At 37.0% G+C, this 19,884-nt stretch overlaps 4 protein-coding genes and 1 non-coding gene across 5 annotated transcripts; 2 read left to right on the top strand and 3 right to left on the bottom strand.

Annotated features, from left to right (window-relative positions):
- On the top strand, positions 28-1,810 carry LOC18785121 (uncharacterized protein At2g39795, mitochondrial). Its single transcript, XM_007218782.2, has 3 exons — positions 28-439; positions 993-1,339; positions 1,436-1,810. The coding sequence occupies exons 1-3, from the start codon at positions 185-187 to the stop codon at positions 1,593-1,595; spliced, it is 762 nt and encodes a 253-aa protein (XP_007218844.1). The 5' UTR covers positions 28-184; the 3' UTR covers positions 1,596-1,810.
- Positions 2,224-8,382, bottom strand: LOC18785402 (delta-1-pyrroline-5-carboxylate synthase). Its single transcript, XM_007220553.2, has 20 exons — positions 8,206-8,382; positions 7,931-8,002; positions 7,703-7,806; positions 7,443-7,545; positions 7,119-7,280; positions 6,432-6,709; positions 5,922-6,072; positions 5,630-5,794; positions 5,366-5,443; positions 5,036-5,125; positions 4,722-4,808; positions 4,521-4,607; positions 4,342-4,438; positions 4,098-4,201; positions 3,909-3,984; positions 3,315-3,465; positions 3,157-3,225; positions 2,816-2,882; positions 2,648-2,718; positions 2,224-2,536 (listed from the first exon to the last, which is right to left on the bottom strand). The coding sequence occupies exons 1-20, from the start codon at positions 8,263-8,265 to the stop codon at positions 2,455-2,457; spliced, it is 2,154 nt and encodes a 717-aa protein (XP_007220615.1). The 5' UTR covers positions 8,266-8,382; the 3' UTR covers positions 2,224-2,454.
- Positions 10,526-14,374, bottom strand: LOC18787155 (protein YIPF1 homolog). The gene is made up of 6 exons (XM_007218747.2): positions 14,123-14,374; positions 13,446-13,491; positions 13,227-13,310; positions 12,044-12,209; positions 11,532-11,805; positions 10,526-11,107 (listed from the first exon to the last, which is right to left on the bottom strand). Exons 1-6 carry the CDS (start codon positions 14,174-14,176, stop codon positions 10,922-10,924), a joined length of 810 nt encoding a protein of 269 aa, XP_007218809.1. The 5' UTR covers positions 14,177-14,374; the 3' UTR covers positions 10,526-10,921.
- On the bottom strand, positions 14,575-14,648 carry TRNAV-CAC. The gene has a single exon. It is a non-coding gene; the product is annotated as a tRNA-Val (tRNA).
- LOC109947460 (probable glycosyltransferase At5g25310) lies at positions 17,784-19,427 on the top strand. The gene has a single exon (XM_020557506.1). It carries the CDS (start codon positions 18,146-18,148, stop codon positions 19,190-19,192), a length of 1,047 nt encoding a protein of 348 aa, XP_020413095.1. The 5' UTR covers positions 17,784-18,145; the 3' UTR covers positions 19,193-19,427.

The raw sequence follows: 19,884 nt of genomic DNA on the forward strand, positions 1-19,884 counted from the left end.
AAAAACAAAAACAAAAATCCCACGTATATGTGGCGTAGAGAACCAACTTTCAGTATAAAGTTACTGACTTCAACGCCCTTTCAACCCTAAAACCCTCAATACAACTTAGAAGCCCAAACCCGCGCTTGCTCGTCTCTAAAACCCTAAACCCTTCACTCTGTTTTCTGCAGCAACTCCAAAGAAAATGGCTTTCACTTCAATTCTTCGCAGATCGGCCTCCTCTTTGGCTCCATTGGCCAGCCGACTGGCTCGGGGCAATCGATCTTACCATGGTGCTCTCGTCAACGCCATAAACCACGTCAATCACTCCTACAAGTCCACTCTGACCCCTTTTGTTCCGACCCCTCGCTATTATTCCAGCCACAGTTCGGACCAGTCTCTTCTCAAGGTTATCGATGCAGAGATAAAGTGCGCTGAGGAGACCGATGATCTTGACAAGGTGACATTTTCTTGTTGTCTCTTACTTTTTTGGACTGTTTGATTTCTGAGAAAATTTAGGGAAATGGGCTGGAACATGATCTTAAAGTTACCTTGTATTTGGTTCCGTAGAAAATGAAAAACCCTCCCCATTTAACTTGAATAATTGTGTTTGGAAATGGTTAATAAATTCCAACATGCAGAGATTGTATAAGCCTTTGAGTTAGAATTAAAATTTTCATATTTAGTCAATTTTACAAATTCTTTTGCAATAGATCCCAGATTACTGATGCTGATCATGGGTTTGTGGCTCTCTGTTCATTAACTTGGTTTTGAGTTGCCTCTTTAGCTAGATTTTTGGGAAAGGTTACTACTTGTAAAAGAACTATATGAATTTAGGTTGTTAGTGTAATATATGTTTCTGTGTGTGGGTGTGTATGATTTTGCATGATTGTGTGTATGAATTGGTACTTGTAAATTTCCCGTTTCATGATGCTTCCAACTATTTGAATTATGTGATTCATTAATGTTAAAATATCGCCATAATTATCACTATCTGAGTTCTCGTTTTGTAGGCTGAAGAGATTCCAAGTGGCTTCCCTTTTCAAATTGAAGATACTCCCGGAGCCCAAATAGTGACACTGAAAAGAACATATCAGGGTGAAAACATAGTAGTTGAAGTTCACATGCCTGATCTAGTTACTGGTGATGAAGAAAATGACGGTGACCAGGATGGTGATGATGAGGATGGAAGTGCTAATAAGTCCAGCCTCCCGTTGCTCGTAACTGTCTCCAAGAGTGATGGACCTTCTCTTGAGTTCAGCTGCACTGCTTTTGCTGATGAGATTGAAATTGACAGCTTGGCAGTGAAAAATCCAGAGAATTCGGAGGATCAGATTGCCTATGAGGGGCCTGACTTCCAGTAAGCCTCGATTACTTGTAGTTGTTTAGCATTAATTCAAGATTATTGTTTATATAGTCTTCTCAAATCGACACACTAATGTCTGCCCCATTGCAGTGATTTGGATGAGAACCTTCAGAAGGCATTCCACAAGTATTTGGAGATTAGAGGAATCAAGCCCAGCACAACCAATTTCTTGCATGAGTACATGATCAACAAAGACACTAGAGAATATGCGAATTGGTTGCAGAAACTTAAGCAGTTCGTTGCAGCTTAAACTTTTACCTGAGATATTATTTGGTAGAAGAGATTCGGGAACATGGTTTAGCTTGCATTTTGTGAACTCCTATTGCTTTAAGTTCAAATTATATGATTAAAAGTAGAGGATAATGTAGTTCATTGAAACCTCGAGGGATGTGAGTTTGTTGGAAGGCTATTATGCAACAACAGTTGCTTTTAATATGAAAATAACCATTTAGGCTATTTATTGTGTCCTTTATTATTATACCATTTCTTTGTGGTAGCATTTTCCAAACTTCTGAGTTTTCTATTGCTAACTTTCTACATCGTTCATATTGGCAAGAAAAGAAGACTTGAGTTGAAAAGCTAATTCATAGTGGAAAACTTACCTACCTTACATGAGGCCGTTAGTCACTAGAATCGTGTCAATAACTTTTAGCTGAGCTCAAAGTTTCGTCATTCCACTTTCGGCTGATAATGAGTTGGTTGTGTTACAGATATTGTGTGTAGGTACATATTGGAAAATTTTCCACATATATGCCTTCATATTTTCAAAAACTACATTTTGACACTCCAAAAAGGTCATCATACACTCGTGCAATTCTTACTTATTTATGTTTGCTATTCTTAAAACTTGAGGAATCGCGTAAGCGAGGAGATCAGAATTGAGTTGAGTAAAGAAATGGTTTCACTTCAATTGGTTATCAATGTGCTAAAAACTTAAGCGAGTAATAATCTACAAATCATGCCTAAGATAACATAAAGCATCAGGCCAATAGCCAATACAACATATTTTATTCTCTCTCCTCTCTCTCTCTCTCTCTCTCTCTCTCTTCCCAGTGACCACCTGGCACCTGGGAATGGGTAGAGATGGCTGGTCATGATTGTTGGCAAATTTAGGGCTCAATTGGGAGGTCCTTGTGGGTGTAAATAACCCCCTTATCACCGTCCACAACTTGTCCATTTCCTCTGAGAATCCTGCACGTCCAATAAAGTTGCGATATAACAATAGGAAAGCTCAATATAAAATGAAGAGGAATTGAGGTTTTCTCAATTTCAACAAGACTAACAAAAATTGAGGTTTCATACCATCTTGTTGTTAACAATCCTTCTACTCCTACAGGGCCCCGAGCATGAATTCGACTCGTGCTTATCCCAACCTGTTGGGTAAAAGAAGAGAATTAAATACAAGACTAAAGGCTTTACATATCAGCATATCACTAATCTTAATAAAATCATTCCTAGATGGTAGTATACCTCTGCGCCAAGTCCAAATCGAGCGCCATCACAAAATCTTGGGCTTGCATTGTGAAAAACGGCAGCACTGCGTACGCATAGAACAATCAGACATTTACTGTTAAACAAGGAAAACTTCTGGGACATTTGCTAAACGGCAAGAGCTTGGTTTAATTCTTATGAGCAACCACTTCATGCCGAAAAGGCTTTAAAGTCCCCATTTTGGTCGGCCTAACTCTATGTAATTGTCTCCTCTTATGGAAATATTCTGATTGATGTGGAGAATTAAACTAGTAGATAGCACTAAATAAGATTGCTTGCTCAGATCTTCTGGAAACAAGACGGGAATGAAGCATTCTTACCTGTCAACTTGACCTAAAAAGGCATCTACAACTTCTAGGTCTTCTGCGATAACGCAATCAGTATGTGCACTGCAAAACAGAGGAAAGGAAAAAATAAATGACACAGCTTCATACAAGTCATTGAAATGCATTTCATGTGATATGAAACTCTAACGTACCTTCCATGTTCATGTATATGATCAATGGCTGCATGCACATCATCCACAAACTCAACAGTGCAAGCCATTGAACTGTACTCATGATGGAATGAATGCGCTTGTGGAATATTGAGCAAGGAGCTTGCCCTTGGTCCACCATATAAAGTAACACCTGAAAATGATATATCATGGGTTGAATTTCTTTAGATCCTTCTGATGGCATGTTTCACTGTAAGAGTTTTTCTTGGGGTCTCCTTAAAAGTTTTCCAAGTTTTAAATAATGGAAAAGAAACAAACATAATATTGTTCTGTTGCATGCCTGTGGTGATTGGAAAATTTAGTTACTCTCATCCTCAATCACCAAGTGCTTTCCATAAAATGGTTATTTAGTCAATGAATGTTAGAACTCGGTAGAACAAAATCCAACTGTTCAAAAGGAACTGAATTGGAACTACCTCATGTAACCGAAAAAAATTGGAACTACTGCATGATTTTGGATTACTAGACCTAAATGACAAACTAGGATTGAAATTTTTTTTTTTTGTTGTCATCCAAGAGTAACTAAATGAGAGCTCATAGTTTACAAGGAAACGGTTGTCTGCATGAAAATTGTACCTTCAGCGCGAAGGTCAACCACAAGATCATTGAACTCAGTTGTATCCTTTAAATCCTTATGGACAAGAAGTGTTTCCTGAGAATAATGAACACACAATTAGAATGTAATTTCAAAATTTAAACTGGAAAACTTTTAGGATGCATCAAAATATATTATTATCCAGAAATTGTACATAACAGATAAATTACCATCGCGTTACAGGCTGCTGGATAATCTACTTTTGCATCCACAGCAATTCGCTTTGCCATATCCATATTAGCAGACTTATCAATATACACATGGCATATGCCATCTGCATAGCAAACAATGCATTTTTTTTTTAATTTTTACCACAATGGTAACATTCATCTTCTTCTCAAAAACAACAATACTATAGGAAAAATGGCGCAGAGACTGCAAATTATATACAAGAACAAATTTTATTTATCTAACCAGCATGCCCAAGAACTGGAATCTTGGTTAAATTCTTGACTTGAGAAACCAGTTTATTGCTGCCCCTTGGGATCACAAGATCAATCACGTCATCGTGCTGGAAAATATTTTTGAGTTTAGTATCAATTATAATCTGAAAGTAGACCAAGGAATCAGTTATCGTTCTCTGCTCTACTCACCTTAAGAAGATCTGGAATCTCCTCTCTTGAAGTGACAAGTCCAATTAGTTTTCCACCAACACTGTCTGGGATGGCTCCAGTTATAATCTACATATTTTTCGTTAAAAATAGTTTAAATAAAATTTGATGCATTTCATTGGAAAATTAAAAAGAAAATTAAAATATTATTTTTCTGCATATTCTGATTTAAAGAAAACAAACCTTGTGTAAAATTGCATTTGATCTCTTAGCCTCTTTTCCACCCTTTAAGAGAAGCCCATTCCCACTTCGGATCGCTAATGAAGCTATCTATTCAAATCATAAAGAAAAACATAGGTTCATAACGAGGAAAAGATGAAAATCATCCTCACAGTATAAAACTATTCTCAGAGACTCAATATGAGCTAAAAAGAATCTCTCCCAGAGTCCTTAAATAAGGTTCTTAAGTGAGATCTGATTTCCCAGATGTTAGGTTGCAGACAGATGTACAGAGTTGGATCTCACATGCAGTTTGATATTCCAGTCTCACTGTTTACCTGTACTAGCGCTTCAGGACGAGACTCAAATACAATCAGGAGAACACCCAATGGGCTTGATGTTTTCTCTAAGACGAGACCTTCTGCAAGCTGGAAGCAAGTGCGGTCAGCAGAATCATCATGGATTAATTATCAGCTAAAAAAAAAATATAATTATGGTGCTCCATTTGACAATAGATAACTTATCTCAGTTATCAAAGTGGAGCTAATACTTTGAATTCATTTTCTCTTTATTTAAAAAAATATTTGTCCACACTCTTCAGCCTTGAGCATTGTTGTGTTGAAATATCAAAAGCCAGAAGTAGTAATCCTTATAACCCCTCCCCTTACCTGAGTTCTTTTCAAAACATGACCAATTGGATCTTCCATGTTTGCAAGCACACGGATAGAGTTTGCCAGACTTTTAATCTGCCAAGTATAACAAGCAGAATTCAGAAAAAAAGTTTGAATTTTGAGAAACAAAGGCACAGGGTCCAGTGAGAACATTGTACAAAACATAATCAAACAGAAACCAAAGGATAGTAAGCAGTAATAATAATAGAAAATGAATGTAACTAAACATTTATCTAACATAGCCAAATTTGGATCCCTTGCCTTCCCAGGCTTTAGAGCCAGCCGAGATATCAAGGATTTTTCATATCCCGCTTCTTGTGCAGCAGAAACATCAGCTTCATTTTCAACATTGATCAACCTTACATTTGCTTCAAGGGCATCAGCTACATCCAGAAGAACTCTTTTCCTTTCTTCAGAAGTCATGGCCTGCAGAAAGTGTTACCAAGTTACTTATGCTGCTAAAAAGTTATCGGGACAGAGAGTGCCTACAACTGCAGAAGTAGTTTTAGTCGCAGCCAAAATTAAACTTTGTACATGATGCAAACAAACGTACCTGAAGCCTTCTTGAACTTTCCCTGGCCGCAACTGCCATCCCTCTTGCATCAACTTCTTTAACTGGAGACCATAAATGTGCATCTTGATGGAAGAGGGTACCAACACGTTGTCCTTCAAGTACTTTACTGAGGTTTCCCGGAGCATACCCACTTGAAAATGGAGCAAGCAAAGAGATTAGTACACAATGAGGGGCAGCATGTTGGACTCAGAATGCAACGAAGACTATAAATCAAGAAACTGCAAATCTAATACAATGTTATTTATAAATTTGGAATATTTGGGACACTAACTTCTAAGAAGAAAACAGACCACACTTTCCTTACCCCCGCAATTAATTTTCACCAACCAGAAGCTAATACTACCATTATATTTTTTTTTATAAACCATCTCGCCCCATTATTGTATACAAATTGGATACTGAATTTTCTTTTAAACTTAGTATGGATTTTTCTAAACATAATAGGATAGTTTATCACTCCCAATGACACAACCAAGTATTGAAACACACCTGGTGATAACAACAGGGATGCCAGCGTAAGCTGCATTGACAGCAGCTTTTACTTTAGCAGTCATGCCCCCTCTTCCCACTCTAGATTTGTCTCCAAAAGTAATTTCACTTTGATGCTTCTCCTTTATGTATGTATGGATAATCTTCGAACGTGGGTCACTTGGAGGCCCACTGTATAAACCGTCCACATCACTCAAAAGAACAAGAAGATCAGCTTTTAGCTCCAAAGCCAGTAGAGCTGCCAAACTGTCATTATCCCAAAATATTCCAGAAGAATCCTGCACAGGCGGTCACATGTATTGTGGAATTAGGGGACTGCATAATGTATAAAAACATTTTAAGTTCCTTACTGTTTAGAAAAGGAAAATAAGCACAAGAAAGTGTAGGAAACATATTGCGTTCCTAAGTAGTCCCAATATATATATTTTTTTTCCTCCTTCGTAATAGATTTTTTATTCTCCCATTCTCTTTTGTCCATATGCATAAAAGAGAAGTCTACGACTTTCATAGTCTTGTCAATATTTTAAATTCTGATACGGCCTTATTGATCCAAAAATAAATAGCTAATAATGCCACACCTCCTGTTTCCCCATTTCAACTAGAGATAAATAATAGGACGCTTGTGTTTATCATTCCCACAATGAAGTGACAAACACGGAAGCCAGAGAAGAGTATTATAGTTTATACCTCATATGGAGCTCGCCTGGTGCTGACTGCATCATTTTCATTAAATATAGGAATAACCTTAAGAGATAACAATGATTTCACGGTGTCACTAAGTTGCTTTCTAAAATCTCTATCCCTAAAATCACTATCTGTTACAAGAAGCTGAGCTGATGAGACATCCAACTGCAAGAGAGAACAAACAAGTTTAAGAAAACTGAATAGGGCAATAACTTGAAATTACATATATCTTTTGATCCAGCTGTGCTCATAAGAAGTCAAATAATTAAACAATCAAGTCCAAATCAGGGCTTGAGAACAGATTTAACAGAAGACCACTGCATTCACCTGACTAAACAACGTATCATAGAGAGCCATCAGACAGTTTTGTCCAACAGCTGCACATGCCTTCCCATCAAGTTCCACTTGCGGTTTTTGCAGATCAGCAAAACTGCAAAAAACCAATAATCATCAATCTATAACCCAAGTTTTTCTTTTGACATAATAGCATCTTCGGAAATTTTTCTTAAATTTCATAAATTCAACTCTGTCAAAAAAATTTCTCCAAAAATGGCAGCAATGTCCATAATCGGGGACACAATACTAACCTGCTGTTCACTAATTTCCTGTATCTAAGCCTCTGACGACCGAGGCCCACCGCTCCTGATGACACCAATATAACCTCATATCCTAGAGAGTTCAACTCCTTGAGCTGCATTTCATGCCAATTAACATTTTCAGACCCAACACATGCTCAATTATATGAAAAATCAATAAAATGAAAAACTCAAACAAGTCTATTTTTGCTGCGTACATATAAAACTATACCGCCATACCTGCTCACACAGCGCGCCTAATCTTCCCAGCGCAATTCTTCCATCGTTTCGAGTCACAACCGCAGTCCCAACCTTCAGCGATCAAAGCACAACATCAACAAAAATTTAATGTCTAAAATCACAAAAGACGCTAGCAAAAAGACTTCAGCTTTGCTAAATATGAGCTCATTTTGAGCTGTATAACTTAATTATAAATGGAAATTAACAATTTTTTCGAAAATGGACAAAAATAATTTGAGAAATGAAGGAGTTAGAGAATGATTATATATATAAACCTTGAGAACGATGCGCTTAACGTCTTTGAGAAAAGCTCGAGAACGATCCACTTCGTCCATGGCTGAAATGACAACAGACAGGTCCGGGCGAGTCAAACTCACTTCTGAGAACGAGGCGACTCGGAAGCGCGCGGTGTCTATTTTCCTTTTTCTATGTGATAAGAGTGTTTGGAGATGCAGACGTCGCTTCTTGGTTGAAGATATTTATACTGGTACCACCACAGTGCAGCAGAGTCCGAGGCAAAGTCAAATAGTCAACCTCAGTCACTTTCAGTTCACTTGCCGCCAATGAGACGAAGTCGTGGGCTGGTGGGTAAGGGTAATATGGTAAACTTGGATGAGGAAAACGCTACGTGTCAGTTTAATGTTGGTGGTGATGGGTTATAGGGTTGGGGAGGGCATGTTAAGGAACGGCCGTATGACGCGCGCAGAGGCGAACATGTGTATTGGAAAACACGACAAGGATATGTCGAGAACGACAAAAGAAATTCACGGTGAAAGATCCATGTCATGCGTTGGTCTGGTCCGATTCAGAGACGTTCTCGGTTTTGCTGGTTTTGCTGGCCAGCGCAACCGCTAAAATGATTAGGTCAATCATGTAGCACCCCGTAATAATTAACAATCCACATTTGATCAATCAGGGGTTAATATTTTTAATTGGAATAATTTTGTTCTAATTCAAAGCATATAAGTTCTTTTTCTTCTAAAATTGTATGTCCATATTTAATTCATTACGTGTCAATATATGAATTTCTACGTTTAAAAACTCCTATTAAATTACTTCATCCTAATCAATTTAGCATATTCTAGCCGAATAACCTGCATTTCAAATTATTTGTTTGTTATGACGAAACAAAAGTTACAAACAAGATCCCTAAATTTCTACTATCATAGAATAACACAAGCATCAAATCATATAAATAATAAGATTTGGATCCACTGCAGCATTTAATTTCCAATAATTAGGGCTTGGATGTCCCAAAAATCATATAATAAATGTTTGACATATTTTTTTTTATATAGTATAAGCAATCGTCTAAAGCTATAGAAGAGAGAGATTTCACACACACACACACGCTACTATGATGTTGTGAGAATTCAAACCTAAAAGCTCTAATCTGCAAGTCAATGCTCTTTTTCACTAAATTAGACCTCGTTGGTCACTCTAAGTTGTTTATCCTAAAATATCAATTTAAAATATTTAAGTCCAATGATTTTTTTGCATTTGTTGATGATGGGTGGATTGCCCCCTCACTATAAACTTATAAGCCCCTCATTACAGCCTTCTGACAAAAACTAATACCTTTCCTATATTTGTATAAATATTTCAAATCTGTATTTGGCCTCATATTGATCAAAGTTCAAACCAACCCTGTATGAATATTCCTTTTTTTTCACCCATCTTTTCTATCTTATAGAGACTCAAAAAGTTAAAAACTAGGAGAGATTTATTTGACTAAATTCGGACATCTACACAAGGGAAAGTGCTTTCTTTACCCACAGAAACATTTTCCACGTTTTCACTAACCAAAAAAGAACACACACTGGAAGCGTTTTATACTTTACCAAAACAAATTCACGGAAAGTGTTTGTTTTCTTCCACGAAAACTTGTCTCCACTAAACAATATGGAGTTCGGGTTCGTAACGGAACGCAATCAAACGAACCATGTGTACTAATCAAAGCTTGATTAAGTTGCCTTTTTCTAAAATCGTCCATTTTCCGCATCCCACAGATATTTTGTGTCGAAAGTTTGTGACAGATCACTTCAAAACAATCATGCTATTATCATCAACGTATAAAAGTCGAGTGGAAAAATACTATTTTCTTCACCAAATCTACCTGATAAGGATAATAAATCAATTGCTGCATCTGCATATCTGTTTTAAATTCCCACAAGTCGGAAAAAGATTGGCTGCTAAGGTTTTGTTCCTATCTCCTGTCTGCGTCAACCAAGAATGGTCAAGCTCACAAGTTTTGTTACTTTGTACAGCAGGCCATAAAATTACACACGTCAGATTGGGGCGCTTCTTTAAAGTTTGAAGACAATGAAGTCTTACCAACCTTTAGACTTATACGAATTCTACTTTATCACAAATTTATCCTGCTGTGAGCGCTAAGGATATCAGTTGCTTCCTTTCATGGAAGGAGATCCTCCTTCCTCAAATCATACATGTTCAAACTACCATTGATAGGAATGTAGGAATTCCAACTTACGGGGGGGAATGAGGGAAGTATTTTCCTATTTGCACCTTGTTCTTTTCAAGGAGGAACCAGTTTTCTTGATAGCTAAAACAAATTCATCTTCTTAAGAGTAGATAAGAAATCAACTTGATGTGAAAATTACCACAACAATTTCTCTGAAGACCTTATTTATTTACAGACTCAGGTTTGATGGAGAAAAATTCTAAGATTGAGAAAAGCGTGAAATACAAATACCAATATATGCTCTCTCTACTTAAGCCAATACAAAACCATACAAACTAAGTCCTACTCATTAGAGCCACACTTTTATCTCTTCAAAAAATTTAAACCACGCCATATCACGAGCTCTTCAATGAACTTACAATACAACCAAGTGAGTAATTTGAATACACAGGAAAACCCACCTCTAGAGAAGTGCCATTCCAGTCAATGTCTAAATCAAATACCCCGAAATCAAGTGAATGTGGTTGTTTGAAATTCAGAATTCAGAGACTGACTGCACTTAGAAATGCTCACGGAAAGAAGTAGACCTTAAAGAAGATTGCCAGAGCCAGTTGCAAGAGAAATGCGGCGATCACCACAACATCATTCCCTTCGATATAAGTCTTGAGATTGAAGGCAACAAAGCATGAGGAGGCAGCACCAACAAGAATTATAATGATCCACCGAAAAGCCTCAACCGGGATAAGCAACAAAAACTGAATAGTCCAGGGAAATAAGTATCAGATGATTACAAGAATAACATATTATAAGTTATAAATTAATAACTTTCACCCAGGAATAGGATTTCTCCCTTTTGGGTAAGACAATATTTGGGTTGGCAATCAAAATACATAAAGGTGACCTGGGAGCAAGAAATGCCCTTGATGAATTGTTCCTCAATCTTGTTTACCCCCAAGACCAGGAAGTTTCTAATCTGAGCTTAAACAGAACTTGGGTTCCGATTAAGCACCTCTGCATAAGAAGATTTTACCTTCTCTCTTTTTCTTTCTTTTGGTCAAAAGAATTTACTTATTTCTGCCATTGTCCTTCCAATGGTTTAATAACATTGAATTGGAGAGTCAAAAAGGGGGGAAAACAAAAGACAAAACTGATACCGAAGCAGAGAAGGCATGTACTTACAGAGGCTAAAACAAATATGAAGAGAGAGTATCCCCACATACACCAAAATCGAACAAGGCTGGCATTTGAGCCCAGATAGTGAAGCAAGAAATAAAATGCCAATGGCACCAAAATTGCATAACCGTAGACTGAAAAAGCTGCCAAATTCATGTAACTGACATTAAAGGCCCAAGAAGTACTGCTATCACTGTGCTTTTCCATGAGGTAGGTGGCACAGTTTCCAAGTGCAGCAAGCACAAACACTAACGTAGTGGAGATCCAGATTAGCCCATATCTGACACATTACAAAAATTCACACAAAAAAAGCCAAATATTATATGCTCATGTTAACTCAGTGCTGTATCAATATAAAAAACATACTGCCATATGATTAGCTACTCCATCTTTTTTTACATGTAGCTACATTTCCTCCTTCTGATTAACATAATGCTTACAGATGAGGCAATGCAAACTTAAAACTCAAAGTGAAAGTGCGTATATAATATAAGAGAAACCAAAGATCAGAAACTCACAAATCAGGGTTTGCATCAATTTTGCTGAAAAAATCTCCACCATGGGGATATAAAGAACTAAGCAATCTGTTTAAGACAACGTCTGTATCCACATTGAAGTATTGTGTGTACGATGAAATATTAAATACTCCTCTCCAGTTGTTCGCCGGTTGTTGTTCAAATGTTTCTGCATGGATAGACAGAACGAGAGACCATTAAAACAGTAGAAAAAGTGGCAGGCATTGCAAATGAAATCAATATGCAACTTTACAGAGTTAAGAGGGAAAAATAGTTACTTTTTTTTAAGGCAGGTTAAATATACATAGAAAGGAAAATAAAAAATAAAAAAAATAAAAAAAGAGAGGATAAAATCAACCAGAAATCCTTTCAAAATTTGATTTGATGGCCCAAACAAGCAATAGATTAAGTACGCATGTAAGAAGTAGATATGGTCAAAATCAAAACCATTACATCAGTAAACCACACTCCTACTGCCACTCAATTCAAAATAAAGTGAAAAAGTATTACACTCTCATGAAAGATGACAATGCCTTTCAAACGTATGCACCAGATATAAAACAAGGAAGTCAAATTCAAGAGTACAAACTCTAAAAAATTCTATTTGATATGGTAAACTGCAAATTTGCAATCGAAAACCACTCTCTGTCATCAAATTGCTAGATAAACAGAATAGTAAGCTGATGAACACAAGAAAATGTATCAAATAGATGTATTTCTTTAGAGTTATATACATTTTTGTCTTTCATTTATATAGCCCCATCTACATAATTTGGGGAAGATAACAGAGCACAGTCACAAGAAAGCATAAGAACTTTAATATCGTAAATGAAAACTCATACACAGTCACAAGGACACTCCTAAAACTTCAATCTGCAATGAAGAAAAACTACAGGTCAAATACTTCGGAACTCCCCAAGAACAACGTGCAGTATAGAAAGTAGAAAATGTCTCCCAATTTTGTTCCACTATTGATTAATTTTAGTTGCATCCTTTTATGGCAACCAAATTTAACACTCTTAGTCTGTTACAAAGTTGTTTTAGTGTACCTAAAAAGCACCCAAAATACTAAATTCTCCAGAAAAAAATGAGGATGATTGGGCGACTAAGTTCTACTCTGTATTCTTAAGAGATAAAACCCATATATAAAACACTTGAATGTAAATTATAAATTTGAATGTCATACCACTTGTACTTCCAACAGTTTGATAACCACGCCCTTTCTCTCCTCCATTATTTGGGGGGAAGATTTGCAAGTTAGCTTCAGGTGCTGCATGAATTCAGAGAAAATTCTTCAAAGTAGGGAAAAAAAAAATTGAGGTGAACCTTTAAATGTGAAGAATAAAGTATTGAGATAAATTAGAAACTAGGAAACAATTTAGAAACGAGCGGGCAAGTCTCATACCTTCATAGCTTGTGGTATTCTTATCTTTATCTTCACTTACGACAGCCTATCGAAATGAGAAAAATAAAAAATAAAAAGGTAAACCAAAGAATGTGTAATTTATTCGATATCAGAAAAGGGAAACAACAACAACAAAAAGGACTACAACTACTTTGAGTGGCCTAGTATAAGCACATCGGAAGCAAGTTTGTAAAAGAAGCTACTCTTTCATCATTAAAGAAATCAGCTCAAAAGGATATGATCCAAAAAGAGAAAGGGCGATGCATTAATTAAAATCTTTCTTAAAAAGAAGAGTTACTAAGAAATTTCTCAACAGAATGTAATTACATTTTCAATATGTAGCTTAATTTAAACTATAACTAATTGTAAGCTACACACGACAGCTCAGAAAAAGGGGTAAAAATCTCAAGGAGAAGATAAATTAAACCGACAATGTCTCTAAGCTATTGATCATCTGGGACTACAAATTTTCTTTCCTCTCCTTTACTTTCCCTCATTTTCTCAGGAAACAAACAGAACGACAAGGTAGCTTACAATTTACAATAACATTTACGCAATGAGAATCTACATAAAGTTAATTGACCTTTTCCAAGCAAACAAGGTCGATTTGAAGATTCGTGAATTTGTGCACGCGAATTATATAAAATGAAACAAAAATAAAATCAATCAGAACTTACAGGGACTGAGCCGAGTAAATGGCTGGTAGGGAGGCCAGCGTAGGACTCGTCCATTGAGAAGAAAACCCTAACACAAAGGAAGCGAGAGAGAAGCTCTGCTTTGTAGCTCAGAGAGTCGGAGTCGAGAGACTTGGATTGAGATTACGGGCTCGGGGGTCTCTGGAGAGCTCTGAAACTGACGCAGAGACGAGCCCTAGACGTTGCTTTTCGTAAATTGGAAGGAACACAGAGAACGAGAGACTGACCGGTATAAGTTCGCCAGCTGTACCGCCACGCGCCTATTAATTCGTCGTTTGTGCGCGCGCGTTTACTTTTGCTTTCCAACTGTTGCACGTGACTGGGTGATGGGTATCACATGAGCTTTTTGGGCGGTTTTCATGTAATCCTGCTCCAATCTCAGGCCCATCAGTAATCAACTGAAAAAAAATTAAAAAATAGAAATTTGAAAAAAGTGTCTGAGCCCGGGTTCGAACCGGGGACCTTTAGTGTGTGAGACTAACGTGATAACCAACTACACCACCCAGACGACTGATTATTACCTTTTACAAATATCTTTATATATCTTTTTATTTTGGACGGGTAATTATAAATTAAGCATAGCTGTTAATTGGCCTTCATTGTCTCCATTAATTTTGTCGAGTCTATCAACTTCTGTCAAGCTTCATTGCCTCCACCTACCTTCACCAACTTGTTATAATAATGTACCTAGTAAAACAATTTACCTAATATAATGAACCTTTTTTTTTTCTCTAATAATGTATACCTAGTAAAAGAATTTACCTAGTATAATGAACTCTTTTTTTTTCCTTCTAAATAATGTACCTATTTTCTATAAATTATTGTGTACTTATTTTTAATTTATAAAAAATGTATGGAAATTTCAATTACAAAATAATTGACCTGTTTTGTTAATTTTTTTGGGTAAATAATATACCTATATTTTTATAGGAATATATTTATATTTATATTTTTCATATGTACATTATTGGATATGTAATTTACATATATTTTTTTTATTTGCATGTTAAAGGGAATGACAACCAAAAGAAATCAGGCTACATCCACTGATTGTTGTATTTGTATATATATGTGTAGAGATTACATAGGGATAGGCTAGAGCCTTTACAAATGGGAGAAGAGAGAGATCTAGATGAAATGAGAGAGAGTTGCCGAGAGCACTTTCTTTTCTTGGCTCCTTGTCTATTTTTAGGGTCCCTCTCCAACAAGGGGAGAGTCCCTTTTGTAGGAGAACAGCCACCGACTTCTATCCTTGGGCCTGCCGACGTGGCAGCCCATTAGAGGCCCACCCAAATGAGGTTGGACAGTGTGTCAATAGGATTATTGATACGTTGGCAGGGAGAGCACTCTGTGTTGTTTGTTTTTTGCTTAGGTACTTGGCAGGCAGTCGTCAAATAGAATGAGAGGGTGGGGGCGGGTGGGGGCGGGGGCTATGGGTGAGGATGGGGTGGTCAGGTCGTGGGATTTACCCTTTACATCGTAGAAATCATTGTACCTTTGGCATATGCTTTATTCCTATAATTAATTGATATTGGGAATCGTTGAACATTTATATGGGACTGTATACTGTATATTTTGATATATATATATACACACACAATGGAATATCATCTATTCCCAAATTTCTTATATTTATATCGAAGTTCAGAATTACCTGAGTTCTTGTTTCCCTTTTTCTTTTTTAGGGGTGAAATCTGTGGCCGACGAGAGAGATTTAAGGGAAGAAGACGGAGGGAAGAAGACGATCCAAAAAATGAAATGAAATGAAAAGGAGGGAAGAGGGGCTATACTTTTTTTTAAAATTTGACAGAGTAAAGCCGGGCGGCTATACTATAGTGTTTATTATTATTATTTTTTAAATAGTACGACTGAGCGGCTATACATTTTTTAATTTGCTTATATTTTTATTTTTAAAGCGTATAGCCGTGCGATTATACGTTTAAAATATTCTTTAAAGTGACTTATTCAGGTTAGTGTCTTACTGTTGTCTTTGATCTCTCTCTCTCTTGTTGGTCATGGACTCAAATCTGTTACTCTCTTATAGGCAAATTTGATGGCTTCATTACCCAACATTATCATTAAGCTTCCAACATCATCATTAAGTTTTTGACTAAGCTTCCAACATCATCATTAAGCTTTTGACTAATACATCTTTCATGTGGGCTTCATCTCTCACTTTACAACACAACTTCCATTATGCTTTGATTCTTGTTAGAATTTTTTATTTAAACCTCATACTTTTCTTTGTTCACTATAATACTTAAATCATTAAGCTTTTAAGTTTTATTATTGTGCAAAAAGACAAAAAAAAGTCATTCAACTAGATATTTAACCCTAGTACATCTATACACACACCCCATCACTCTTCATATTAAGTTTTAGAAAAACACAAACTCATTTACACCCTATTGTCAGATTACTCTTCTCCTCCAATCTAAGAAACCTACTACACTCTCATATTCTCTTCACAAACCCTAAATACGGTATGCAAATAGTGGCTTGTGGGTCGTCAATTGAGGTATGTAATGTGAGATCATTTCTTGGTTTGGGACTCCTCCAACAGAATTATTGAGGATGTTGTGATTAAAGAATTGTTGTAATTATAAGGTTGAGGTGAACTTAGAGTAGTGAGGGGCAAGATAGCGGGGAGTGAGAGGCAAGATAGCGGGGTGTGAGGTGTGAGGTTGATTAGTTATATATATATATATATGTATATATATTCTGCTTGGTGTGTATTTAGGGGTAGTTTAGGAAGATATGATTTTCTTAGAAATTTAAAAAATTTGAATTAGAAGTTGGGGTGAACAAAGAGAAGTGCGGGGTTTAAATAAAAAAACTCTTCTTGTTATTGTATTTTTATATTTTAGTGATATATGATTGTATTTAAATATGAATTATGCTAGTTGGTCAGATAGTATGCTCGTCCTCTTGCACCCGAGTTTGATCAATCTCCCTCTATATTATGTATGAACTTAGAAAAACACTTTGACAAAATATATGGGGTTGTTTGAATATATTTTGTATATTAGATTAGAACGCTTTGTCTAGAAATAGGGTTGTATAAATATGTTTTGCATATTTTATTTATTTACAATACAAGTAATAGCCTAAACTATAAGATGAGGAGGTTTCTCAAACACACACTATCAATGTGTCATGGAGATTCAAACATAAGATTACTTATCTGCAAGTCAAAACCTCTTCCCATGGGACTATACCCGATTAACAATACATCTTAAATTAGGTTAGAGTAACAAATAGTATAGCTATCCCGCTATACTCCTTGTTTTTATTATTATTTTTAAAAATAGACTTGTTTTGACACGTAGTGCCTAATCGCGAGGGTCCTTTTTTTTAAATTAAAAAATCGTACAACCGCATGGCTATACTCAGTTTTTAAAATTTATTAAAACAGTATAGCCGCACGGCTATACAATTTTACACGTGGGCTCCTGGGCACTGTGCAGCGTCGTAGAGGTGGTGGTGGTACCACTAACTCCACCTTCATCACCACCGCTACCTCTACTCCATCACTACCACTACAACCAGATGATTAGTACATAACACTTTTAACATCATGTCTATTTTAGTCATTATTCACAATTACAACAATTTTATATTAAAATTTACTAAACGGTTTTGACACTGCTTTTTGTACTAACAACATTTTAAAAATATTATTTACCAAACATAGAGCTGCTTTACTTTACAATTAATTATTTTCAAAACACAACAGAATCAATTTTTTTTTAAAAAAGTGACAAGCAAACCCAAACTGGCCTAAATCTTATTGTTTCAATCAGTCTTTGTTACAAATCATAAAATAATTGAAGAAGATACACCCTTGCCAGCACTTTACCCTGCTTCGTCGGGCATTTTGGCAGTTAGGCTTCGTCTTCAACCTCTCGCATTACCTTCTGCATTTCTAAACCAAAAAACTAGGGATACAGAGTGAGGTTTCAACTCAAGTTCAGTCCAATTAAGGCCTCGTTTGGTTTTCCAAAAATGTCACTCACCACCATTTTCCTCCTCCTCCTCTACTTCTCTCTCTTCACCTTCCTCACCACTCACTCCAAACCCCATCTCCCTTCCCCATACCTCTCACCCACCACAATCTTCCCAAACTACCAAAACATGCTCAAATCTTTCAAAATCTTCATCTACAACCCTAACACGCCCTTCACCTTCAACTCTCCATCTCAGTCCCTCTTCTACACCACTCTGACTCTCCAAGATAGCGTCTTCGTCACTCAAGACGCTGAGCAAGCCCAGCTCTTCTTCGTCCCCTTCCCTTCCGATCTCTCCACGCGCTCCATCGCGCGTCTCATCAGAGGCCTTCGCAATGATCTTCCCTACTGGAACCGCACCCTCGGAGCTGACCATTTTTACCTGTCCTGTGCGGGTATCGGGTACGAATCGGACCGAAATCTCGTTGAGCTCAAGAAAAACTCGATCCAGATCTCGTGCTTTCCGACGCCGGCCGGTAAGTTCATACCTCACAAGGACATTTCCCTCCCTCCGCTCGCGAGCTCTCACGCACCAACAAACAAAACGACGAGGTTTTTGGGCTATGCCAGGTTCAATTGGCTAAAGGAGTCAACGTTGGTCAACGAATTGAGCAGCGACCCGGAGTTTCTGATCGAATCCGAACCGTCGGATCTGAATTCTTATGCGGAGAGAATCGCCAGCAGTAAGTTCTGTTTGTTCGAGTATGGAGGAGGCGATGTTTCGGGTATCGGCGAGGCGTTGCGTTTCGGGTGTGTGCCCGCGGTGGTTACTGACCGTCCGATCCAGGACCTGCCGTTCTCGGACGTGCTGAGGTGGCAGGAGATCGCGGTATTCGTGGAACGTAGAGGGGTTGGGGAACTAAAGCGTGTGCTGGCTCGCACGTGCGGGGACCGGCATGAGAAAATGAAGGGGTTGGGCGTGACTGCGAGTCGGCATTTTGTGTGGAATGAGACACCGCAGCCGTTGGATTCGTTTCATACGTTGATGTATCAGCTGTGGTTGAGACGGCACACCATCAGATACGTGCGGAGAGAATCGGCTTAGAGATTCTAATCGCTGTTGGATGATGGAATGAATTTTGTCAGTTTGTTTAGAGAGTATATGTATGTATGTAATTTTAACCGATTGAGATTCTACTCACCGCTTGATACGGTTGGGAACTTGGGTTGAGGGACAAGCCTTTCACAATTGATGGATGGGATTCGAGAGGCACAATGTAATATTATGATTCGGAATGGTTTGATAACGTCTCAAATAACTAAATCAAACTATTTATTTAGTCTCCCATTTGGTTTGCTCATTTCTTTTCATAAGTAACGAAACAAAAATTATCTAGTTTCGTGGTACACATAAGAGAATTTATACATAAAATTAAACAATGCCTTGACAAAACTTCTTTATGTTTAAGATCGAGACATTGCAAAAATTTATTAATATAGTGATTTAGAGTAATTGTTTCTTCAAGTAAGGTTGTGAGTTTGAATTCTAGTATTCATTTAGTTTGTGTGAGTTTAGCATATTAGAGCATCTCCAAGGGAGATGTCAATTACCAAACATCAAATTTAAATTTGATGACTAATGTGGCAATTTAACATTTATACAGTTTTACACTCCACCCAATATGTCAAATAAATAATTATTATAACAGTCAAATATTTCAAGATAAAAAAGAAAAAAAATATTCATATGACATCTTACTTTTGGGATGTCAAAAGTAATAGCTGAACTTCCAGTCT

Source organism: Prunus persica, chromosome G2 (genome assembly GCF_000346465.2).
Source record: "Prunus persica cultivar Lovell chromosome G2, Prunus_persica_NCBIv2, whole genome shotgun sequence".
NCBI lineage: Eukaryota > Viridiplantae > Streptophyta > Magnoliopsida > Rosales > Rosaceae > Prunus > Prunus persica.

Coding starts and splice junctions, on each gene's coding strand:
- LOC18785121 (XM_007218782.2), top strand. CDS start 185: ATGGCTTTCACTTCAATTCTTCGCAGATCGGCCTCCTCTTTGGCTCCA. Junction 440..992: donor AGACCGATGATCTTGACAAG/GTGACATTTTCT, acceptor CTCGTTTTGTAG/GCTGAAGAGATTCCAAGTGG. Junction 1,340..1,435: donor TATGAGGGGCCTGACTTCCA/GTAAGCCTCGAT, acceptor GCCCCATTGCAG/TGATTTGGATGAGAACCTTC.
- LOC18785402 (XM_007220553.2), bottom strand. CDS start 8,265: ATGGACGAAGTGGATCGTTCTCGAGCTTTTCTCAAAGACGTTAAGCGC. Junction 5,444..5,629: donor TGGCTCTAAAGCCTGGGAAG/GCAAGGGATCCA, acceptor TATACTTGGCAG/ATTAAAAGTCTGGCAAACTC. Junction 5,126..5,365: donor ATGTTTTGAAAAGAACTCAG/GTAAGGGGAGGG, acceptor ACTTGCTTCCAG/CTTGCAGAAGGTCTCGTCTT.
- LOC18787155 (XM_007218747.2), bottom strand. CDS start 14,176: ATGGACGAGTCCTACGCTGGCCTCCCTACCAGCCATTTACTCGGCTCA. Junction 13,492..14,122: donor ATTTACTCGGCTCAGTCCCT/GTAAGTTCTGAT, acceptor TCATTTCGATAG/GCTGTCGTAAGTGAAGATAA. Junction 13,311..13,445: donor GAATACCACAAGCTATGAAG/GTATGAGACTTG, acceptor GAATTCATGCAG/CACCTGAAGCTAACTTGCAA.
- LOC109947460 (XM_020557506.1), top strand. CDS start 18,146: ATGTCACTCACCACCATTTTCCTCCTCCTCCTCTACTTCTCTCTCTTC.